Source organism: Artemia franciscana, chromosome 14, assembly GCF_032884065.1.
Source record: "Artemia franciscana chromosome 14, ASM3288406v1, whole genome shotgun sequence".
Classification (NCBI taxonomy): domain Eukaryota; kingdom Metazoa; phylum Arthropoda; class Branchiopoda; order Anostraca; family Artemiidae; genus Artemia; species Artemia franciscana.
The window spans coordinates 12,693,200-12,719,693 of NC_088876.1; the positions used below are offsets into that span (position 1 = coordinate 12,693,200).

Here is a 26,494-nt window from a genome sequence, read left to right on the forward strand (position 1 = left end):
TAAACCTTCCTTGTAAAAACAATTACCATTCATATCAGTCGAAACCCTGAAGTCCCTTTTCCCATTTTGGTCTTTAGTTAAAAATTAGGCTTTTAAAGCGCCGCTAGCCCAATTAAAAAAGTTCATCTTATTAATCAATGACAGGAAATCAATCAACGAATTATAGCACGTATTTCTCTGGACAACTCGTACTGCCTTTTGCTGTGTGTCAACAATTCAGAGAACTAGAAAAACGTTTCCATTGCGTTGAATAACAAGATTTGCCAGACGGCATCCAAGTTGGTTATCTAAAAGTGAAATCCATCATGTTGTCCAAGCGTTTAATTAAAAGCTTAAGCTGTGTATCTAGGACTGAATTAAGAGCTTTTTCTGGTACGACATCGTGCTGCTTGCAACAAAAAGATCTAGATAAAAATAAAGGTGACACTCCGCCACCAAGCAGAGAACAGTAAGTTGCTTCTATTTATGGCAAAATTCTAAATAAATGGGCTTCTTGCTATATTAGTATTTAGGTGAGTCAAGTGAGCCGAGCTTTCAAGAATCGACCAAGAGCATAAACTGCCACGGGAAGGTCTTTTCCAGCTCCTATTTACACTCTTGTATTTTTTTCATTGAAGGTCAGTGTTGGAGTAAAAGGGGCGACCTCACCCCTACTCAGTGTTGAAGTGGAAGGTGATATCATCTGGAGCTTAATCCGTCACAGAAATTGCCCAATTGCTAAGTTTAGGATTCAAATTATTGAATTAGGAACTTGTCAAGCTACTTTGCGGTATTAGTTACTTAGGAGGGCGGTAAAATTCTAGTTGAGCGACTTCTTTCTATCTCAGAAAGGGGTTAGGTTAGAAAAATTAAACTTTCAGGGATGGGTCTACAGGCTAAATATAGCCCGGGAAAATATTTTAAAAGTATCCACCTCCACTACTTCTCCCTCTAGAGAGCCCTGAAATTCGCTTACATAACAGGTCTATTACCTATTGAAATTTTGACAACAACATTTTACCTTAATTTTCAGTTACCAGTTGCTTTTTCTCTGGCTTTAGTTCTGAAAATGCAATTCCTGTTATTTGAGTAGGATTCTGAGCCGCATCATTGTTTTTTTTTTTTTAATTTAGGAAATGTATTAGCATATCTTTAAAACCTTATAAATTGGGATTGAGCAAAATTGTGAAGCTGAAAACAATTTTGTTGTACTTCATTCAAGCAGAAGATCTATTTTGCAAGATTTCACTTTCATGACATATATTTTTGAAGGTCATCAAAGGTCAGAGCCGTCTAGAGGGAGAAGGAGTGGAAATAGGTACTTCAAAATACCTTCCCAGGACATACTTTAGCCTGTAGACCCGTCCCTGAAAGTTTCATTTTCCTGACCTAACCCCTTTCTGAGATAGCGAAGACAATCAACTAGAATTGGTAGGCGTGTCAAGGAGCTGCACAAACTGACTTGATGAAGTCGTTTTCCCCGATTAGACCGTCTGGGGGGCTGAAGGGAGAGGAAAAATTAGAAAAAATGAGGTATTTATAACTTACGAGTGGGTGATTGGATCTTAATGAATTTTGATATTTAGAAGGACCTCGTGACTCAGAGCTCTTATTTAAATCCTGACTAGCATTAAGCCTCTGATTTTCCTTTTAAATCAAACTGTTGATTCTTTTAATTTTGCTAGAGCTCATACCATATGAGTTCTTTCTCTTAGCTCTTCCGGCCTCGTTACAAGTACCATAGTACCATTAGCTCTTATTTTTATGAGTAAAGACTAAAGAATTTACAAGATTGCGATAGGCTATTTAAATATACATATTGTTAGTGTTCCAGGTCTCCTATGAGGGCGAAGGTAAAATGTATACATGCCCCTTAATCTTTAAACAAAGATTCAGATGTACCTCACGCATAATGTCAATGTAACTTTTGAACCCGATCACTAAACCAAACTTTGATAAAATCAACCAAATTGCACTTTTCAGGTGTGTTGAAAAAAATACCATGCAAAGATCAGGTGCTATAATCGGAAAAGCTTTGTGTAACTAGTTTTGGGTAATACTCCAATATTTATAAAAACAACCCTTAAGAAGTATTTATAAAATATCCTTTGGCACTCTATTTTCAACAAAAAAAGAAAATATTTTTAAAATTAAGCATTTCCTTTTCTTAGCCCCATAACCGCCTGACAGCCTAGCATAGTCAAGATTTTGAAAAAACACATCGTAGTTTCAATTTTTTAACTGGGAATTTTTTTGGCGAAACCTCATACTAAATACCTGCCAAGTCAAATTTATCAGCATTCAATAGCTTGTTCAGTTTGCCGGTTTTGCCGCTTTCAATAATCCCCCTCACCACCAAATAAACTTTCCAATATTCCTGATAACAAAAAGAGAACCAGAAAATATTTTAGCAGATCAGAAGAGATACGGCTTTAAAATATCGATTCCTACACTTTAATATATTGAATTATTGCAAGTGAAAACACTGATATATTAAAATACAGGAGAACCCTGCCTACATGACAGGCCTATACCTATTGAAATTACATAAACAAAACTAGTTTTTTTAACTGAAAGTAAGGAGCGACATTTAAAACTTAAAACGAACAGAAATTACTCCGTATATGAAATGGGTTGTCCCCTCTGCAATCCCTCGCTCTTTACGCTAAAGCTTTTAATTGTTTTAAAAAGCAGAATTGTGGCAGAGTCAAACTTTAGCGTAAAGAGCGAGAGATTGCGGAGGGGACAACCCATTTCATATACGGAGTAATTTCTGTTCGTTTTAAGTTTTAATGTCGCTCCTTACTTTCAGTTAAAAAACTACTTTTTTTTATGTAATTTCTGAACGTTTTTGAATTAATGCATTTTTGATTTTGGCTCTCCACACATAAATTATTAAAATGAAATTTGCATATTAATTCCTTGTTTGGCTAAATGGCTTTCTCTTAGTTTTGATCAGACGATTTTGAGAAATAAGGGATGGGGAAGGAGGCCTAGTTGCCATGCAATTTTTTCGGTTACATAAAAAGGCAACTATAAATTTTAATTTTTAACGAATTTTTTTATTAGTAAAAAATATACGTAACTTAAGAATTAACTTACGTAACAAACTTACATTGTTTAATTTTTATTATGTATATGAGGGGGTTTGTACCCTCGTTAATACCTCGTTCTTTCCACTAAATCGTAAGTTTTGTCCCAATTCTTTAAGAATGACCCCTGAATCAGAAAGGCCATAGAATAAATAGTTGAAATTACTAAAAATACTATAGCATAAAGAGCGAGGTATTTATCTCCTCCTAAATACCTCACTCTTTATGCTAAAGTATTTTTAGAACCCCTCATATGCATAATAATCTCTGTTCGTTTTAAGTTTCAATGCTACTCTTTACTTTCAATTGAAAAAAACTTTTCCATGTTTATTTTTTCATTGTTTTTTTTATAGTAATTTTAGAAAATTCTGCGCCCTTTTCATTGAATTTCTGTTCCCTCATGACATATTTCTCCAAGGAAAGATCCTCCCACATAGCCCCCTCCCCTCAACCCCAAACCTAAAACCAAAAAAATCCCCTGAAAACGACTGTACACTTGCCAATATCCATTATTATATGTAAACACTGGTCGGAAGTTTGTAACTTGCAGCCCCTCCCCCAGGGACTGTGGGGGAGAAAGTCATTCCCTAAGACATAGTTATTATGGTTTTTGACTGCGGAACAAAATGGCTATCTCAAAATTTTGATCTGTTGACTTTGGAGCAAAAATGAGCGTGGGAGGGGGCGTAGGTGCCCTCCAATTTTTTTGGTCACTTAAAAAGGGCACTAGAACTTTTCATTTCCGTTAGAATGAGCCCTCTTGCAACATTCTAGGACCGCTTGGTCGATACGATGACCCCTGGGAAAAAAAAATAAATACGCACCCGTGATCTGTCTTCTGGCAAAAAATACGAAATTCCACATTTTTGTAGATAGGAGCTTGAAAATTTTGCTATAGGGTTCTCTGATACGCCGAATGCGATGGTGTGATTTTTGTTAAGATTCTGTGAATTTTAGGGGGTGGTTTCCCCTGTTTTCTAAAATAAGGCAAATTTTTCCAGGCTCGTAACTTTTGATGACAAAGACTAAATTTGATGAAACTTATATATTTAAAATCAGCATGAAAATTTGATTCTTTTGATGTATATTTTAGCATCAAAATTCCGTTTTTTAGAGTTTCGTTTACTATTGAGCCGGGTCGCTCCTTACTACAGTTTGTTACCACGAACTGTTTGATTTTTGACAAAACATCATTTTTCCTTAACTTTCAGTTACCAGTTGCATTTTCTCTGCCTTTAGTTCTGAAAATGCGATTCCTATTATTTGAGTAGAATTCTGAGCCACATCTATGTTTTTTTTCAAAATTTAGGAAATGTATTTGCATATCTTTAAAACCTTATAAATTGGAATTGAGCAAAGTTGTGAAGCTGAAAACAATTTTGTTGTACTTCATTCAAGCAGAATATCTATTTTGCAAGGTTTCACTTTTATAACACATATTTTTTAAGGGTCATCAAAGGTCAGTACCCTCTAGAGGGAGAGGGCCCCATCCCTGAAAGTTTCATTTTCCTAACCTAACTCCTTTCCAAGATAGCCAAAAGTCAATAAACTAAAAATTTTACCAAATTAAGATTTAATGAACATTAATTTGTCCTTGTTGTATTACATTCATGAGGTCTTGAGCATTAAGCGAAGATATGCTCTTTGACTCTCAAACAATGCTGCAGACAATAATCTCTTACGATTAATTCCAGTTAAAGCTACAGACATTTACCTGCGGTTGCAAAGCAAAATACTACCAACACCGAAATTGTGTAACTCTTGTGATAAAACAATTGATTCTTTATTGGTATTTATTCTTTTGTACGGAATGTGCAGCCTTTCTGATTACAAACTTGCGATTTTAGTGAAGAGCAAGAAGGTGTTTTCAAACGAGCAATGGAAAAAGCTAAGGGAGAGTATGATCCAGAATATCCATTATCATCTTCCATGAAAGCAACAAAAGATGTAGCCAAAGATGTTGCTGAAGGTGCAAAAGAAAAAGTAAAGTCGGCATACGAATCCATCAAAGAGTCGGTGAGTAGTACTTCGAGTGAGGCTCAAAATCGAGGAGAATCGATGTATGGTAAAACAAAGGAAACAGTTTCAGATACAGCAAACAAAGCAAAAGAAAAGGCTGAAAGCATGTATGACACTGCTAAGGAGACGGCCAAATCAGGAGCAGATAAAGTAAGCAATTTTTTCCACAAGCGTTAATTTTGCAAGCTTAAATGCATTGGTATATGGCGTAACAAGATCTTCTTGAGTACCATTCTAGATAAGGCCCTCTTCAGAACGAAAATTTTAAAAGAATAAAAGTAGTGACATTACATTCCTTATTTTATGATTTTTCGATATTACATGCGCGTTTCTGACAATGCACCCGCCCCTGATCTTTTCCTATGGATATTATAATGCAAGAACTTCACTGTTCTAGTGCTTCCTTTTGGTTTTGTGCACGTCTTATGGTTGTATGGGACCTTCAGGGGGTAGGGGGGCGGGTGTATTGTCAGAAACGCGAATATTATACTGGGAAAAGAACAGGATAAAAACTAATGGTACTGCCTTTGGTTAAGGTTTTTCCTTCTCAGGAGGCCCTAATCTAGAATATTATCTTTTCTTGTACTTCAGTTGGAAATAAGTTCAGCCAGTGCTTAGATTTCAGTAAAAAAAATTCTAGCATTCACGCATGAATTTAGGGTAAGTGAAACAATGGACGCCAAAGACAAGGCTGGGGTGAGACGAGAAATGGTTTAAAATCTTAGGGGATTTCTTGGGTGGTTAAATTAGGAATCTCTAAAATTGAGTTCGATGGAGGTAGGTCTGCTGATGACACCAGAAGTGGATTAATTCTTACATTAGTCTGTAGCAGGGTTGTCACCACGGTCAGTTCCTGAAGTGTAACAATTGCCCAAATTTGCGTACTACATAGCGGTATTCAGCGCTATAGTAAAAAAAAAATTAGCGCCTGTCGTGGCTTGCGCCGCGATACACGCATGGTCTATTTAAATGTGCTTAAATTAGTTTTTAGGTCAATTTTCTAATCTTTTTTAATATAAAGGAATAAAAATGTACGCTGCGCTGATAAGAGCTCTAAATGGGAGAATGTATACACACACGAATATCCCATATTTGAATGTATTTAGCTTATTGTCATACGTAAAGATTCTCCTGACTTATATTTTGTTAACACATTAAGTCGCATTTTATGACTTTGTATTTGCAATTTTTTGCATAAGAGAAAACGTGCTAGATTCAGTTTAGCTCGGGCTACAGCGCTACATATACAAAATTATGAAAACTACGATAAATGAATTTTGGAAAGCAGGCCACGCATAACGCATTATATCAAATACCTAACCCAGCATAACCTAACCCCTGACCGCCTATATGTATTAAATATTAATTAAAAAATACATATATCGTAGTTTGCTCACTTAAACTGAGTAAATTATAACCAATCCTGAAAGGGAAACCGATTTCTGTTAGATCTTACGCAGCATAATTCTTGAGTAGTTTCGTTTAAACAGACAATTACCCTAAATTTAATTATTCTTAATTAAAAATTTTCGTTCACGAGGAGTAATCTTTCTTTTGATTGCAATCCGTTTTTATGGCACTTGGTATTAACCAAGTGACATATAGCAGTCGCCAATTCTGTCGGTCTGTCTGTCTGTCTGTCGGTCTGTCGGTCTGTCCCGGTTTTGCTACTTTAGGCACTTCCAGGTAAGCTAGGACGATGAAATTTGGCAAGCGTATCAGGGACCGCACCAGATTAAATTAGAAATAGTCGTTTTCCCGATTTGACCATCTGGGGGGGAGTGGGGCCCGGTTAATTCGCAAAAAATAGAAAAAATGAAGTATTTTTAACTTATCAGCGGGTATTTGGATCTTAATGAAATTTCATGTTTGGAATGATATTGTGTCTTAGAGCTCTTATTTTAAATCCCGACCGGATCTGATGACATTGGGGGGAGTCGGAGGGGGAAAACCTAAAGTCCCGGTTTTGCTACTTTAGGCACTTCCAGGTAAGCTAGGACGATGAAATTTGGCAAGCGTATCAGGGACCGGACCAGATTAAATTAGAAATAGTCGTTTTCCCGATTTGACCATCTGGGGGGGGGGAGTAGGGGCCGGTTAATTCGGAAAAATAGAAAAAATGAAGTATTTTTAACTTATGAGCGGGTGATTGGATCTTAATGAAATTTGATGTTTGGAATGATATTGTGTCTCAGAGCTCTTATTTTAAATCCCGACTGGGTCTGATGACATTGGGGGGAGTTGGAGGGGGGAAACCTAAAATCTTGGGAAACACTTAGAGTAGAGGGATCGGGATGAAACTTGATGGGAAAAATAAGCGCAAGTCCTAGATACATGATTGACATAATCGGAACTTATTTGTTCTCTTTGGGGTAGTTGGGGGGGGGGAGTAAGTCTTAAAAATTAGAAAAATGAGGTATTTTCAACTTGCGAACGGGTGATCGGATCTCAATGAAATTTGATGTTTAGAAGGATATCGTGTCTTAGAGCTCTTATTTTAAATCCCGACCAGATCTTGTGATGGGGGCGGGGAGTTGGGAGGGGGAACCTAAAACTTGGAAAACACTTAGAGTGGAGGGATCGGGATGAAACATGGTGGGAAAAATAAACACAAGTCCTAGATAGATGATTGACATAAACGGAACAGATCCGCTCTCTTTTGGGTAGTTGGGGGGGGGGGTTAATTCTGAAAAATTAGAAAAAATGAGGTATTTTTAACTTACGAACGGGTGATTGGATCTCCATGAAATTTGATTTTTAGAAGGATATCGTGGCTCAAAGCTCTTATTTTAAATCCTGACCGGATCTGGTGACATTGGGGGAAGTTTGGGGTGGGGAGACCTAAAATGATGGGAAACGCTTAGATTGGAGGGATTGGGATGAAACTTGGTTGGAAAAATAAGCAAAAGTCTTGCATACGTAATTTACATAATTGGAACGGATCCGCTCAATTGCGGGGGGGGGGGGGTAATTCTGAAAAATAAGAAAAATAACGTATTTTTAACTTACGAAGGAGTGATCGGATCTTCATGAAACTTCATATTTAGAAGGACCTCGTAACTCTGATATCTTATTTTAAATCTCAACCGGATCAAACGTAATTGGGGGGGGGGGCAGTTGGGGGGACCGGAAATCTTAGAAAATACTTAAAGCGGTGAGATCAGGATGAAACTGGATGGGAAGAATAGAAACCTGTCTAAGATACGTGACTGACATAACTGGACCGGATCTGCTCTCTTTGGTGGAATTGGGAGGGGGGAGGTAATTTTGAAAATTGAGGTATTTGTAACTTACGAAAGGGTGACCAGATCTTAATGAAATTTGATATTTAGAAGGATCTTGTGCTATAAAGTTTAACTTTAGGTTCTGACCTTCTCACAAGTGCCAAATGAGCTCTTGGCTCTTGGCTCTTCCGACCTCGTACCATATGAGCTCTCGGCTCTTCCGACCTCGTCCAAATGAGCTCTTGGCTCTTCCGACCTCGTACCATATGAGCTCTCGGCTCTTCCGACCTCGTCACAAGTGCCATATGAGCTCTTAGCTCTTGTTTTTATTATTAGTTTAAAAAAAAATAATTTCCACAAAACAAGTTTTTCAAGAAAAGTAAAGAGCTCCATTAGGCGAAGAATGAGCAGAAATAAATTCAAATAATCTTCCAATCGGAAAACTGCCACAAATCACTATCAATAAATAAATGAAACTCAAGACGGAACAGAAATTGCAATAAATAGCCGAGTCACTCAACGAGCAAAAATTAATGAGTAGGGTTGATAACCCCAATGCCTTGTCAAGACCAGAATATATTTTGTGCTTTACTGAAAAAAAAAACTGGATTGTCAGTTTAACTGACATACTGATATTTTTCCTTAAAGTTTTGATCACTTTTGTTTTTTTGAAAGTAAGAAAAGTGAAAACATTTAAAACGTATCTGGTTTTCAGTAAAGCGCAAATTGTATTCTGGTTTTGAGAAGGCATAGGGGATATCAGCCCTATTCGTGTTAATTTTTCTTCGTTTTGAGTTTGACTTGGCTATTTATTATAATTTATGTTTCTTTTGGGTTTCATTTATTCATTGATGGTGATTTGTGGTAGTTTTAAGCTTGGGATTATTTGACTTTGATTCTGCTCATTCTTGGCTTAATGGAGCCAAGTTATTTTTCTTTGAAAAACTTGTTTTGTGGAAAGTTTTTAAATTAATTTCTGTTCGTATTTTATTGAGTCTTTTTCATGGAAAAAATAATATTTTACATCTTTTCAGATTTTTCTATAAGAATCTATAGTATGGGTTGCTATTTGTATTTGGAGAAACTTTCTTCAGTACACTTTTTCATCAAATCTCGGAAGTTTCAACGTGATGCAATTAGCCATCGCTATGACATTGCTGATATGTCCTTTTGATAGCCTGTATGTTCAAATATTTATTGTCATCTCAATAATAATGAAACATTCATCTCAATAATCTTAGCCATACAAGTAGTTGCAATAAATCAAACAGTTCATGGTAACGAACTGTAGTAAGGAGCAACCCGGCTCAATAGTAACCAAAACTCTAAAAAATGGAATTTTGATACCAATAGCTACATCAAAAGAATCGAATTTTAATGCTGGTTTTAAATATATAAGTTTCATCAAGTTTAGTCTTACCCATCAAAAGTTACGAGCCTGAGAAAATTTGCATTATTTTAGAAAATAGGGGGAAACGCCCCCTAAAAGTCATAGAATCTTAACGAAAATCACACCATCAGATTCAGCGTATCGGAGAACCCAACTGTGGAAGTTTCGAGCTCCTATCTACAAAAATATGGAATTTTGCATTTTTTGCCAGAAGGCAGATCACGGATGCGTGTTTATTTGTTTATTTGTTTTTTTGTTTTTTTGTTGTTGTTTTTTCTTTTTCCCAGGGGTCATCGTATCGACCAAGTGGTCCTAGAATGTCGCAAGAGGGCTCATTCTAACGGAAATGAAAAGTTCTAGTGCCCTTTTTAAGTGACCAAAAAAATTGGAGGGCACCTAGGCCCCCTCCCACGCTAATTATTTTCCCAAAGTCAACGGATCAAAATTCTGAGATAGCCATTTTATTCAGCGTAGTCGAAAAACCTTATAACTATGTCTTTGGGGACGACTTACTCCCCCACAGTCCTCGTGGGAGGGGCAACAAGTTACAAACTTTGACCTGTGCTTACATATAGTAATGGTTATTTGGAAGTATACAGGCGTTTTCAGGAGGATTTTTTTGGTTTGGAGGAGGGGTTGAGAAGAGGGGGATATGCTGGGGGAACTTTCCTTCGAGAATTTGTAATGGGAGAAGAAAATTTCTATGAAGGGATAGCAGGATTTACTAGCATTATTTAAAAAAAAAAAAACAATTAAAAAATAAAAGTAAAAAAGCTTTTTCAGCTGGAAGTAAGGAACAGCAATAAAACTTAAAACAAACAGAAATTATTACCCATATGAGGGGCTCACCTCCTTCTAATACCTCGCTCTTTACGCTAAAGTATTTTCAGTAATTTCAACTACTTATTCTACGGCTTTTGTGATTCAGGGGGTCATTCTTAATGAATTGGGATAAAATTTAAGCTTTAGTGTAAAGAGCGAGGTACTGACGATGGGGCGAATCCCCTCATATATGTAATAAAAACATGAGAATACAAAAGTTTTTTACGTAAGCTAATTTATAAGTTACGTAAATCTTTTACCAATAAAAAGATTCGTAAAAAATTAAAAGTTCTAGTTGCCTTTTTAATTAACCAAAAAATCGGGGGGCAACTAGGCTTCGTCCCCCGCTCTTTTTTTCTCAAAATCATTCGATCAAAATTATGAGAAAGCCATTGAGCCAAAAAAAAAAAAAAAATATGCAAATTTCGTTTTGATTATTCCTCTGCGGAGAGCCAAAATCAAAACATGCATTTGATTCAAAAACGTCCAGAAATTAAATAAAAAAAAACAAAGTTTTTTTTAACTGAAAGTAAGGAGCGACATTAAAACTTAAAACGCACAGAAATTACTTCGTATATGAAAGAGGCTGCTTCCTCATCAACGCCCCGCTCTTTACGCTAAAGTTTTTTACTGTTTTAAAAAGAAGAATTGAGAGAAAGAGTCAAACTTTAGCGTCAAGAGCGGGGCGTTGATGAGGAAGCAGTCTCTTTCATATACGAAGTAATTTCTGTGCGTTTTAAGTTTTAATGTCGCTCCTTACTTTCTGTTAAAAAAACTTGTTTTTTTTATTTAATTTCTGAACGTTTTTGAATCAAATGCATGTTTTGATTTTGGCTCTTATTGATTAGTAGGATGCAAATAGTAGCAGTAAATAAAGCAGTAACAGTAGTTTTAGAAGTAGTGTGCACATATTGCCGTTTGGTGAAATGATCTTCCACTTTAAGTATTCTCTGTAAGTTCAAACTTAATGCCTAAGTCAAATCTTGAGATACAATTTTTCGGCAACGTGCATGCACATAGCGTCTTTTGATTTAGTTCAAATTTCCCCTTAATGCTGTAAATGGAGTACTGTGGTAGCCGTAGTGGTGGTAGTTGTAGTAGTATGATAGCATGCAAATATTGCCTTTTTGATAATCTCCCTTATTATTTCTTGAATTTTCCAAATTAATATGCTCAGTTACTTCTGTCGCACCCGCACCCTTCTGACAATCCTTATACGCATAATTTATTTTGACTAGTTAACAACATCCCTCAAGATTCTCTGGAAGTTTCAACTGAATACCTTTCGTCTTCTTCGAAAGTAAAGTTCTAACATACACACCTTTCTCAATAACATATACTAGGTGCAAACAATGAACGAATTGCCTGACTTGCAGGCTTTGTCCTGAGGACTGTGGGGAGGTTGACATCATCGAAGACGTAATTACTGGACCTTTCAACAATGCTGAGCAAAATAGCTCTTAAAATTTTGATCTAATATTTTGGGAAACAATAGGCTTTGGTAAAGGGGGCTGATTGCCCTCAATTCACTTTTGACTCTTAAAAAGGGCACTAAAATTTCAAATTTCCAATCAAATGAGCTTCATCCGATCCAGTTCATCCAAAGTTCGTATGACAACCCCTTCCATAAAAACATTATTTGTCCCGTGCATAACTTACAACCCTTGCCAATGGTATCTGGGGGATTGTGTCCACCCTAAAGACATTGTTATTATATTTGAACAATTGGTAATACAATGGGTATCTCATTTCAATTGAGTGCGTTTTGGGAAAGGAGGATGTCAGGTAGAGGATCTATTTGCTCTCCATCACGTTTAACTCTTAAAGAGGAACTAGAGCTATACATTCCAAATCAAATGAACCTCTTCTAAAGTTCACACGACCACCGCTTTCATAAAAACCTTGTATGCCTATGGGGCATAGCTTAAAACCCTTGCCCCCAAACTCTGGGGGATTCTGTCCACCTCAAAGGCCTTATTATATTATCTTTGGACTATTTCTGAAATAGCCATCTAAAATTTTTTATCGGATATATTTGTGGAAATTACGACGTGGGGGGGGGGAGGAGCGAGTACCCCCGATCACTTTGACTCTTAAAAAGGGAACTGGAATATCTGATTTCCAATCTAATGACCTTCCTCCAGAGTTTATATGACCATCCTTTTCATAAAAACCTTGCATGTCCCTGAGGCATAACTTACAACCCTTGGGCTGAGAGCTGTGGGGGGGGGGGGGGGTGCGTCATCCTCAAAGGCCCAATTTCCAGACCTTTCAACTACGTTGAACAAAATGGCTCTCAACATGTTGATTGTATGTTTTGGGAATTGATGGGTGGGGGTGGTTAGTTGCCCTCCAAGGATTTTTGACTATTAAAAGGGGCACTAGTCTCTTCAATTTACAATCGAATTAGCCTTTTTAGAAATTTCTACGACAACAAATGGCCATCTCAAAATTTTTATCAGATGCATTTCAGGAAAACTCGAGATCGGAAAAACACGATCAGAGGGTATCACCCTCCGATCACTCTGAATCTTAGAGGGCACTACAACCTATGATTACCACTCCATGATCCCCCTCCAGAGTTTATTAAAGATATAGATTCCGGACCTTTTAACTATGTTGAACAAAATGGCTATCTCAAAATTTTGATTGGATGGGTTGGGGAAATGGTTGGCATGGGAGGGGGGCTAGTTGCCCTCCAATCACTCCGACTATAAAAAGGGCACTAGCCCTTTCAATTTGCTGTCGAACAGGCCCTTTTTGAAGTTTGTGTGACAACTCCGTCGATACGAAGTGCAAAACAAAACCATATATTGTGCCCACATCGCTCTTTACTTTCGCAGCGCTATTGCGCTGCCTATGATAGAATATTTGACAATTTCAGTTTTTCCATGAAAATCATTGAATACAAGTGCAAACGATCTTTAGGAGAATTGCAATATAAATGTACTTTTTAGAAGCCAATCTGACTTATCCAGTTTTTTCATCTTTCCTTTAATTTTTATATCACATTCCTTGGTTGATCGACTTTATATAATCATGAATACAGTCCCCAAAAATAAGAATAATTCTCAAAATAATAAAGACAAAATACATTGCCAATGAATGCTAAATATCTTTTAGGAGCCAATTTGACCCAGTCTATTCCAAATGCACCTCAGAAAGCTCTTGACACTTGAGCATAAGCACACATTTCAGGCCTGAAGGGGATCGCCACTCCTCCAAATACCCCACTCTACGCTAAAGTTTCAATATATTGTAGATCATCTTTGTATTCAATAAAGCACAGGCTAAGCTTTAGCATAAAGAGTGGGAATGTAGGCGCAAACCTCATGTATAGGATAATATTTATTTGTTTTTAAGTTATAAAACTTCATTCTTAATATTCATTTCGTGAAAAGAAAAATTAATTTCTCTCTACTTTTAATGCCACAGATGGGTTATCCAAAGTGTAAGGGGGGGGGGGATCTTGTCTCATTGTAGGGCCAATTTTACTACCGAAAAAAGCAATACAAAACGATTTGAAAGTAACTCAAAGAGCTATATCTATCTGAACCATCTGAATGACAGAAGTTTCTTTTCTTCGATGTTTTTGTAACATTGTTCCAGTCATATCTAGTATACCAGTTATCCTTTATCCAGCCTAGTCAACAGGATTTGCAATTTTGATAAAACATTCACTTCAAGGATTTAATACATGGCTTTGATAGAATTGCCCCTCAGCTGTACAGCTTTAGTGCGATGTTGAGTATCAAACAAAGCTGTTATTGCGTTCCATATTCATACAATAAAAACAAAGTGAAAATTGTTAAATGTAATTTGAGTAGTGACTCAACTAACGAAGCAGCTTTTTACCTCAGAGTTGAAATATCTTCAAAGTATGGCAAATAAGGTGAATAACAACCAACCATACATTAGAAATAAACCAATGAAATAGAAATACTGAAAAGACAGATTAAGACTTCGTGGACATCGAAAGGATGAAATACAATTATGTAGGTTCGGAGGCATACAAGTTGTGAATCAGTATTGGAGGGTAGACAGCTGGAGACATAAAGTTGCTTACATCTCCAGCACATTTTCCACATCCCCGTGTCAAAATTAAGTTTAGACAATGCTTTATTTCATTTTTTTCTTGGAAACTTCCTCAAAAACAAGGTAAATATAAAATGGTTTGGTACTAGGCGTACAATGCTAAACTAAGCAGTTAAGTAGCACACTTGGCTTATGATCACTTACCCAGAGTAATCATTCTCTTTGCTTTTTGAAGTTGTGTATTTAGAAATATGTGACTAGACAGTTTCAATTTCTAGATACCACTCCACAGAGATTTTAAAAATATACAGATATTTACCACTTCTACCAAAATAGACTTTATTTGGTTAGAAATCAGTTTTCCGTGGTTGTTTTATCTAGTTCAGTTGGAAAATATGGCTCTTGTCTAATGTCTAGTGACTTAGGGTCTTCTTTTACGTGTGTATTTTTGTGTATATTCTCTACGGTAAACATCAATCTATTGTATAGAAAACCTGAATAGTATGCTATTTAATATGTGCTAAACAAAAGAGAAAAATACTACAAAGAATTGGGTCTAAGAAGGTATGAAAAGAGAAAAGTAACACGAGTATTTTTCGCACATTAGCCAAGGCATTTTCGGCGTGAATAAACAATCAGAAGATGTATGAAAAACCAAAAAAAAAGAAACAACGACAAAGTTAAAACACAAAAGTTACAAAAGGAACAAAAACAAGAATAGGAGGCTAAAAATCTGAAAACTAAACATGAAATCATACGAATATATTATGGTTGCTCCCGAAAGATCCAGATAGTAAAAAAATGTAGGATTTGAGTTCGAGTTACCTCTGTCACATCTCACATCCAGAAAGTAACTCAAGGTAGAAAGAAAAAAAGACTTAGTAATTCTAGCCAGGAATAATCTTTTTTGTCATCTAGGGTAGTTTTCATTTATCCCATGATTTTACTGAATCAGTTGGGAATTTTGAAAGATTGAGTCACATGTTTCAATAATACGTTCATTTTAAAAATATTATCAGGAATTGAATCAAAGTTTAGATTTTAGCATCTAACTATCAATATGTTCAGCTACCCATGATTTAGATTTTAAATTTATTTTAAGAAAGGCGTTGACCAAGGACTGTTGTGATATGAGGCAAAACTTTACCTATATTTTTAATACGTTATTTGTGAGCTTGACTGGGTAGTCATTACAAACAAGTGTCATTATATAAAGCAGCTTGGATTAAACATACTCTGAACAACAAAATCCTAAGACTCTCTGTTCTTGTGGTAAATGTTTCATTTTCAGTATTTATCTACCCCTCTGCAGATGGTGCTCCATGCATAGCTTCTGAATTAAAAACAAAAACAAAAAACGATTTGACCGGCTAAGCATAGTTTTAGTAATTATCTATTTTTTTGAGTTTGTGGATGCTTCAGTCTTATACAAGAAGGGGTTTTAGACAATATGCTGGTGAAGCCCTTGAAAAAAGAAAACACATTTCCTTAAATTTGGTAATAGAGGTAGCCTACTGAAAATCTAGATATTGGCTCAATTTATGAACATATTTTTAAAATGAAGCTATCATTGAAAATTTAACTTATTCATATAAAAATTTCAATCTTTATTATTTGAATTCAGTATGTAGAAAAAGCTTCATTGGATGCCAAAGAGAAGATTATTTCCCAACAGACCTAATCACTTTACTTTAACCTGAGTTTGTTTCTAAACACTCAAATTGTGCGTTTTGTTACTACCTGCATTCATCGGCAGCTGCCGATAGATTATTTCTTCATGGTTGGTCAGCTAGGATTTAGACCTTCTGTAAATCTCCACAGTTCTGTATTAGTGTTGTACCTAGCGTCAATTTTTTAGAACTAAAAAAAACAAAAAAACAACTAGTACCATAAACCAGAATTTTTTTAGTTATAAAGAATCATTGTGAAAACATTCTTCTCAGTGAATTGAGCATGTTTAATGGTAATGGTACGGCAGATATAACAACAAAATGATTTTGTTTAGCTTGACCATTCATAAATTTATGACCATTTTTATCAATTATGCAATTGAAGTTTTTCAAAAGCTATCTTGTTTCTATGCTTTTTATTATAAAGACTGTCTTTCATACGTTTGCAAAGTAAAACCAACAATAATTTCCATGACCCAATTTTAAATTACACTATTTATGATTGAAATTAATAGAAAACGAAGCAGTTGTCACCAAAACTTAAAAAGCAGATTTCTGAAACCAGCTGGTTGCAAGCCGTAACAGCTCATTATTTTAGATGAAGCATGTGGCTAAAGCTACTGGTGGAGTCCAAGCTGAATCAGTGAACTACCAGGGGGGCTCATATACCTCTAATGGTTCTCAGAAGTCCATGAGTGCTGTTTTAGAAAGCGAAGGTATCGCCCCTAATAATATGGACTATGATCCAGCCGAAGATACAGATAGGTACAACCAACACTGGATGGATACAGCGTCCAGAGAATACGATCCAGCTGACGATGCGGATAGGTATGATCAGCATTGGAGGGATACAGCATCCAGAAGCAGTCCTGGCATGCGGAGCTTAAAAGAAGGATTAAGAGATGTCAAAGAAAACTTCAAAGAAGGCGCAAAGGTAACTGCTGCTTATGGTAAATCCTACAAAACTGTTTTAAGAGTAAAAACTCACGAACCAGAAATGATATGCAGAAATTTAAATTTTGCTAGACTGTCCATCCCCTTCTCTCCTTCACACAGAAAAGTGTTCTAGTCAAAGGGTTGCGCACTAGGTCACTATGTGTACTTCGAGCACGGAAAAGGGAGCTGAAGCACAGACACAGAACTGAATAAACAATACAATGGCCAAAAGGCAAAGATCAGAACACAAGGGTGTGGACATCTACGATCGAAAATGTGCAACCCCTTGGCTCTAGTTTACAATACCAGGACAAGTAAGACTAAGGAAACAATTACTATAAAAGTGGGTAGTTTAAAGGTTGTACTGCAGTTCAAAATAAAGTAAAAATATCAATGAGATGTTGTAATATTGTAACAAGTTATGCATTTAAAGCTCTTAAAACATCAAGCTACGTAAAGCTACCAAATCTACGTAAACAATCAAGGATTTTGCCAGGAATTTTATAATATAAAAGTAGAGTTCGAAAATTATCTAGAAAAGTTACCTTTTTCTATCGCACAGGCCTATTTAGCATGTGACCTAATATTGGTCTACAAGTTTCATTTTACCAATGGACCGTTTTGAAAAGAGGCACAATACTACAATAAAACAAATAATAGTTTTTGTAGCTTTGCTGTCTTACGAAGGGCACATGCAAGAAGTAAATACAAGCAAGGAATATGCTTAAAAAGTCCATAATAATAGCCAACACACTAACATTCACTGTAGAAACTAATGCTCAGAAGCAAACTTCTTCCAAATTGCTTTTCGGATAAAATTATTCATATTTCGCATTTCATTTATTTGCTATGAAAGCTATCTAGTCACGGTTACAATTAACAGTTATTATTCAAGTTCTTTATTATTCTTTAACTATACATATTTAAAACTTCACATAGCATATTGGTAGGAAGACTGGCTCGAAAGCCGGGCGACAAGATCTATCTATTGATAGAATGAGAATTTATCACATTATTACCTTCTTTTTCTTTTTTGGCCAACAGCTTCCTTTTTTAATGCAATTATCTTTTTAGTATCTTTCTTACAATTGTGTTACTCTTATGGTAAAGTTGATACTTAACTTCCATTTTTTTCCTTTTTTTATAGTTGTCTTGGGAAGATACCAAAGAAACATACAAAGAAAAGGCTGGAGAGATAAAAGAGAGAATACAGGATACTGCGGAAAGTATGAAAGAAAGAATGGGAGAGACTGGCCATAATATGAAAGAAAAAATGCAACAAACTGGTCAAAGTATGAAAGAAGGCATGAAAGATTCCTGGGAGTCCCTTAAAGATACTGCAAAGCAGACAAAAGAAGGGGCGCAAGATCAATGGAACACTGCAAAAGACAAAACGAAAGAAGTGAAAGATGCAGCTTCGGAGAAAATGAGTAAGTCACTTAAATTGAAGGGTTATCTGATGAATTTAAAATTTCAAAAAGCTTGAAAACAACTTCTGCGCACGGAAACACAAGTATTGACTGCCAAAAATTTGCTGGCTAAGACTTAAACGATACAAGAAATGCCACATGCAAGCTGAGAAAAATATCATTGAAGAAGAAAAAAAATATAGAAACCGCGAATTTGGTAGCCAAACAATTGAAAAGGCTAGGAGAGGCTTGGAACTCAGTTTGAATCAATCATGACCAGCAAAATATTGTTTCTGCTCTGTAGTAACCCCAGGGGCCTCGACTTAACTTAAAGCTCTGCAATTACAGAATCCGTCAAGTGGGACAAACTGATGGTAAAGTATTGTTCTTTTCGGGTTCCAAAGACAGTATTTCCCACGGATCTCACTAATGGATTGTAGGCATAGTGGAAAATAGGTAAAACGTTCTAAATATTCCATTTGACTTCGATATAAGTGGTTTGATATTGATATTTTATCCGACATGCCAATGTTAGATACTACCCAACACTAGCTCCATAAGATCCGTAAATATTGAATCTTAGCACACTAAAATTCGATAATACAAAATATGACGGGTTTTTGTCCCCTCCGAGAAAATTATATTAAATTGCAAGCACTATAACTAATCTTTATTGGAATCAGTCAGAAAGGCCGTTGGCTTGGTCCGTGGTGTTACAATCCTCAAATGTCAGTATGAACAAACATGGCTTTATTACTTCTTTTTTAATATTTAGCGAAAAATCTTCATAAGAAACTGAAAGTAAAAGAACTTGGTGATAAGTTTATCTAGTGTATTGATCGGTATAACTATTTGTTCTCAATTTAAACGAAATTTGTAGTTTTGATACGGAATGTCAGTGTGGAAATGTTGTTACCTTATAGAAAGCTTTCTGCTTTGGTACTAGTCCAGTTTCTGGAGCTTCTATTACAGGGCATGGCTGGCTTCTATAGGATATGAAACGTATTTATCCTGACATATTGAGTTTTCTACTATGTTGAACGTATGTTCCTGTTGGAGACTGCATCTAACCTCTGTTTCAGTATTTAGAAAACCTTAGAGACTGGGTTTCGAAAGCAAACATATTTTGGCGTAATAAATTCTATTTTTATATTAATATAGACAGCTGAGTCAAATGCTTTTGCATAAAAATCCAGTGTCTTAACTTTTTTTTTCTCTTTAAAGTAGAACAAATGTTTGCGAGGCTATACAACCAGTAAATACTGAAAATCAGCAATAAATGATTATAGAAAATTTTCTTACACATGAAGTAAGGATTGTAAAGCCTGAGGATGAAATTTCAAACCTTGAAAGTGTAAACTATAAATGTTTTGACAATTAAAAATGTGGACGTTATCTGAATAGCCAATTTGAAAGTAATATTTGGTATTTTTACAACTTTCATAGCAAAAAAAAAAAATTCTGTTTAAACTCTTTGGGGGGGAGGGAGCGTATAACTTTTGAAGTGAGTAAATGGGATTTTCTGTCGAATATTAACATCTAAAATGTAGTTAGTTTTTAGTCTATTTACACAAAAGATAAAAACACGAAAAACATCAAGTGAAGTTTTTGACAATCCTTCTTTAGCAAGACAACTTAATAAGTAGAGATGGCGTAAATGACCTCTTCGACGATGTTACTTTCTCAGTTTAAAAAAGTGCAAAATTTATACAGATTTGTTACTTTGTAGGCAACTCGGTTGATAAGACCTTGAAGAGGGGAGAAAAGGTATCAGAGCGAGTAACAGAGATGTACAGTGGGACTAAAGGAGATTCAAAGGGAGGGTCTGGCTTCAATCAAATAACACCAGAGCAGACAGAGAATATGAAAGGGCAACAGTCGGCATCTGGAGCTCATGGTGGGTGTAAAGTTAAACATTTAGTATATTTAGTAATAAAAGAAAAAAAAATAATTGGGTTACTTCAACCTTAAACAGATTTCAGGAAAAGAAATTAAACAGAAAAGATGAAACAGATTTGCAAAAGAAAGTGGAAGTCAATGTGCTCTAAAGGAAGTCTTAAAAGAGTTACTACTCGTTAGCCTCTTGGTAAGAAGTGAATAATTGCTAAGGCAAAACTAGAAAAAATCCATAATTAGCAAATTACCAACCTGTTGAAAATTAGGCAACAGGAATATGAGTTACATTATGTCTAGGGCGAGCCATACATTCTTGCAAGCTTCTGGTAAAAGGATTAGAATGCATTAAATGTCAGAAATGCAGTCTTGAGTTTTTAACTCGTTTTAAAATTTCTTACTTTTGACCCATGTCAAGAGGTTCATCGTATGGTGATTAGTATCACCATGAAAATGTCCAAAATTTGATCGACAAAAAGAAATCATACTTTTTTCTAATTGACAAATTTCACAGTATCAAGCCACCTGAGGCCGACGTAGCTACGAGCACTCGTTTCTAGCCACATCAGAGCTACACTACTTACTCCCGTGAAGTTTCAATTTCCCTTCAACTCTTTTTTGTGATGTCTTCCAATCTTAGTACTGCTTTTAGTTTGGTCCTAAGTGAATTAAAAAAAAAGAAAATGGTACGGTTTCTTAGACCAAAGTAACTTTCCATTTATAACACACAATATGTAGATACATAAGTAAACGGTAAAACATTTAATCAAGACAAAGAAAATAAACTTAAAAATGCTTGACTATTTTGCATTCATGTCCGCAAGCCTTTATTAAAGATAAAGTAGAAGAAAAGGTGAACAAGACAGCTAGAATATGCAAGAAAATAACAATGAAAGTTGTCGTGCGTTTTAAAGATTTTTTTTATGTTCATCATTAGAATTATAAGAGGCTGCGGCCTGTTATATAATTAAAGTGCTGCAAGCAGGGCTTAACCTGTAATTCTCTGAATTCTTGCTTATGCTAGTCCCCTTGTAGGTAATTTTTGATTTCTCAAAACTTCTCAAATAAATTTAGTGGATTCTATTATTTCTAAGCTCTTTTAAGGAAAAAGAAATATTGATTGATAAGAAATACCTAGACACAGATTAACGTAAATATGGATTAGGTAGATTACGGATTATGTTCTATTTGCAATAGTTTTAAAATAAAAAATAAGCCGTCGAGGGGTCGACAATGTTCAGAAATCATGTACACCATGTGGTGCATGCTAAGCGTTGCGAAAGTATTACAAGCGTGGCAGAACTGTTCAGAGCATTACTGGGACTACACCATGCCTATGGAAAATTTGCCACGCGTTTTAGAACTGTGACACATGGCACTCCAAGACGTAAACCAGATAGTGGAAAGTGGGCGACCCCTTGTAGGGGATAGCGTCTTCAATTCTTGGAGAACAAAATGAATATTCAGAGAATCAACATATAAGAACTTGGAACTAGTAACCTAACTCAGTAAATTCTTACTAGGAACAACTCACTGCAGTACCGAGTTACTTAAGGCTAACGCAGCAATACAAGCTCCTCCGCTCCGACCTATTCAAAGCTCCAAGTTCTAATTTCCTTGAATCTTCTCTGATGAAATCTTCCCACCCCATTCACAAACGACCTGCTTCTCGCTTGGCCCCAGGGGGAAGACCAATAAGAATAATCTAGCAATCTATACCGCTTCCTCCATAAATTGTAGCTTAGCCTTATTAGCGTTTTTTTTCGTTATAGCCCTAGAAAGTGGGCCCGAAACAAATTTCTCGTTCTGGTTACTGTTTAATATCTGATCAGTCAAACTGAGTTCATAAAGCTGCCCTCAGACTGTTTCTCTGGAAACATTTAAGTAATCTTCCTCAGTTTTCGAAGCTACCATACTTCAGATCCCTACTTGACCACTGTCATTACTATGGATTCCATGGTTTTCATGGAAAACCATGGAATCCATGGTTTTCACTGGGATTTTCGGCCATTTGCTGTTTGACTAATCCCATACCCCTTACATTCCTGTATGTAACCAATTTCTGTAACCTATTTTTTAAAAGGCTTAATATGTGACCATTCTTAGTTTTGAGTATTTGTAATAGTAGTACTGGGATAGAGAAACATAGAATACGATACTTGAGACACGATCATTATCAACCGTTGAATATTGAACAGTATTGTGAGTCGGAAGCAAGTTATTTATTTCAAATTTAAGGCAGCAGTGACACTGATAAATACTCAACTGCGTGGACACGCTTAAACGATATTTATGAAGGTGCCCCACCAGAAAAAGCAGGTGAAGATGCACACCATATGAATCCTAAGAACGACCAGGACACGGCTGCACATATGGCTGGACGAATGGATAATGAATCGGGGAAAGAGGGGTTTTATAAGGGTACGTATTCTCTCTCCCTCCCTACTTAAGAGAACTTTTGCAAAAAGTGAAATGCGATTTTTTCTAATCCAAATTTAACAATCTACAAACAAGATTCGTTTACCTCTTTCCAGAAGTCCGAACTTAGCTTAGCTTTACTTATAGCTATTTTATAGCTACTTTACAAACTATTTGGGAGATATGGATGTTACACTCAAATCAACTGGGAATAGTTTTCAGAGCATTTCAGTGGTCCTTGTTTACTTATTTGAAAGCGGAAGATCGCTTGTCCTAAATATTCAAGTACAGTAAAGACGTCATAGAATACTAGGGCGGTTCATTACAAAATGCTATGAATAAGGGCCATGATAACTTGCTCACCACCCTGACAAGGAGTGTAGTTCCAAGGGATCCAGAGCCACCAGAGCGAAAATAAAGTCAAACTGAACAAAAATTGTCTTGTAGTGCAAAATACTAGAAAATCATCAGTACCTTATGCAGGGAAGTAGCAAAACCATAAGATAATAGTGCTCAAACGATAAAATGTCAATTTCTTTTGATCTTCACCAACTATGTCGAACTTATCTATGCTTGGGTATAACATAATGCTTCTATGGTATATGCGAGAAGGATTGCTTATTAAAACAAATTTGAGAGTATTTTTCTTTCCTGTTGTTTATTTATTTATTCTTATTTATTTAACCTAGCAAAAACAGCAAAACTCACAAAGGTAATGTCATCCACGTATATATGATTACTGCAAAAGCAAGTTCTCTTATTCATTGCACAAGATATCTGTTATATATATATATAAGCTTAATACTCTATATCTTAATATTTATTTATGCTTCACTTTTAAATGTATTAGCCGATGAGTTTCACCAATACTGAATATTTTTATTGATATGTCATTTCATTTAGGGAACTACAATGACACTTGCAGTTCTTTAAATTTTCCCCCTCCACACATATTGGATAAGAATAAAGGCTACTTGGCAATTTAAACCTCTCAGATACTTTTTCATAGGCCCCATCACCTGCTATGATGATCGAGCTCAATTTGTCATTTTAGTCTCACTTTCAAATACCATACCTGTCTCTAAAGCAACTCAGCTGATAGTCGATTCGTCAGTCAAAAATGACGAATAAAATGTCAAAAATGACGAAAATACAAAAAATTGTATTTTAAGATATTTTTGTGATGTGATGGAACCATTTTTCCAAATCTTATCACTTTTATGAACCTATTGTCTCACTACTTCTAGGGCAAACACCTTAAAACTAAACTATCTAACAACATCTAAACAAAATAGTGAAACTAAGAGGGAGTCTGTCGTGTGTCAATCCAATAACACGCTAGTCCACCTGAGACTCTAAGCGGGCTTGCCTATAAGACTTCGGTCACTTGTTTTCCTGCGAGTCCAAGCAAATTCAGTCTTCGCCCCCACTTTTTTTAATACTAGTCCAGTCGACATTGTTCGTCATGAGTAAAACCAAAAAATCTCGATCATCCCTTAGTTCTGTGAATATCTACCTTAATTCTGCCCTAAGATGGGTGGATCGATGGTAGACTATCTATCAAGAAGTGAAAATGACATTATTTTTGTTCAATTCTGAAAAAGGATTACGCCAGCTTTGCCTCTCACTCAGACTTGTCTTGGCTCTGTCTTCAGTAGGCCAATGGCTTGATGGCAACTTGATTTTAATTCAAGGTCGCTAAGAGTTTACTCGATTATACGGCTTTCAAGGTCAAAGGGCTTTTTATCTCTAGTTTCCGGGTCATTTTTTAAGTTTCTGAAACCGTTGAGTGGCTCAGAGGGGGAAATTGGAACCTCCCCTGCCTGGCAAGAGCCTTACCTTTCATTATTATTGACGTTATGTAGCTTTGTGAGTCTAAATAAAGTGTCCGGACGTTCTTCTTGTTGCCCGGACTCGCCGTGGATTGCTTTCTAATTTTACTATATTATCCAATGAACTATCTAAGATTGGACTGTCAGTTAATGCGTCTAAATGCGAGTTTATTTGTTTTAATAGCCCTTATGCGGTCGCTCCATTCGTTACTGGGACTGCAGTTCTACCATGTTCTTCTTTAGTTAGTTGGCTTGGTCTGTGTTTCGGCCCAACACTTTCCGCTACCTGTTCATCCCTAGTGAATCAAGCCGTGAAAAACCTACGCGTCGCTTACGGAAAAATATCCCCAAACAAAAGCCGTTACAACCGCAACGGTTTGTGCATGATTTATAACGCTTATTGCGCCCCTGTGCTTTTGTTTTTATCAGGCATGGCTCATCTGTTTCGTAAGAAAGATCGACATACTCTACGTACGGCTTATTTCAGATATTGCAAATTCCTCCTCCGGCTTCCTAGATGGCACCGAAACAAAAAAATAATTGCTCGATTTGGTTTAGTAGATTTGCCTTCTCGGATTCGGTCTTCCAGTGATGATTTATGTAAAAAGACTGTCAACTTTATTCACGTTTATGACCCTGTGCAGCCTTTTTTCCATATAGATACTGGTTGATTAGTCCATATTGTCTTTTGTTAGTTTGAATTTTGTTTTTCTTCGCTGTTTATCGTATTTGTTTTTGTTTATTTATTTATATTTATTTATAATACTCCGTACTTTGTGTTTTTTATACTTTACGGGTAATAAAGTTCATTCATTCATTCATTCATATCCCTTTCGTACAACAGGCATTAAAAAAAGAAAGGAGACCGTAGCGAAAACTTTTGCGAAGACCAGAAAAAAAATCTGTTGTCCCAGAAGCCCCCTCCCTACAGGATAATCATCGTATCTCTCCCCCCAAGTGTCAAAAAAAAAATTTCTAAGAATTTAAAGTCTAAATATCAATCTTGGGAAAAAGCCAAATATCATCCACTATGTTTGAAACCTGTCACCTCCAGAGAAATACGGATTTGAGCTATCCTTTGTATGGCCTCACGTGACTGAGTGTTGCAATAATAACAGTTTTTATTACATTTTATTACCTTCTTAAATACAAACGGAGTAAGCAACAAAAAAAATAAATAAAAATGCATACTAACCGATTATACAAGGTAAGACGACCACCATGCCATAGGAGAAATTGTCTGCCTTAGGGAATGAAAGGGTTTGAAAATCGATTTTCTTTTTCAGTAGAAAAGAAAGGCTGTGTTGCTTTCGTAACTATTTGATAAATAGCAGTAGGAAAAGATCTACTTTTAGATTTAAGAGCACCTTGAGCGGTTTTGGTTCAACTATCCTACAAAAAGTTTCACTGGAGTTCTTAGTCTAAATAAATTCTTTTTCAGAAAGATAGTCAAGAGCATCCATCTGCCGTTGACAACAATATCAAAATGAACAAAGCGAAGCCAGAAGAAGATACACTTACAAAACGACCTCGTAACAAATCTTACGCAGAAACTGTTGGACAACCTCCAGGCAAGGTTGCTACTAAAAAGGAGGAAGAAGTCAAGGGTAAAAGTCTTGGGTATTCTGATCCTGTTGCGAAGGAGTTGTTGAAAGATGTGAAGAATAAAACAAATGAACCAATTGCTTCATAGTTTCACTTTGTTTATACATGATATTTCTGTGATCAGCATTTTTCTTATTTTAACGTAATAAAACGGTATATCGTGTGAATAA

General features: G+C 36.0%; 1 protein-coding gene across 9 annotated transcripts; it reads left to right on the forward strand.

Annotated features, from left to right (window-relative positions):
* Positions 1-235: 235 nt before the first annotated feature.
* LOC136035327 (uncharacterized) lies at positions 236-26,494 on the forward strand. Of its 9 annotated transcripts, none has more exons than XM_065717052.1 (7): positions 236-448; positions 4,919-5,240; positions 16,830-17,165; positions 18,315-18,597; positions 20,306-20,473; positions 22,708-22,890; positions 26,161-26,494. In XM_065717052.1, the coding sequence occupies exons 1-7, from the start codon at positions 306-308 to the stop codon at positions 26,166-26,168; spliced, it is 1,443 nt and encodes a 480-aa protein (XP_065573124.1). In that variant the 5' UTR covers positions 236-305; the 3' UTR covers positions 26,169-26,494. The 9 variants fall into 9 exon arrangements, with proteins under 9 accessions (XP_065573124.1, XP_065573120.1, XP_065573128.1 ...); XM_065717048.1 differs by having other exon boundaries at positions 26,165-26,494; XM_065717056.1 differs by lacking the exon at positions 22,708-22,890.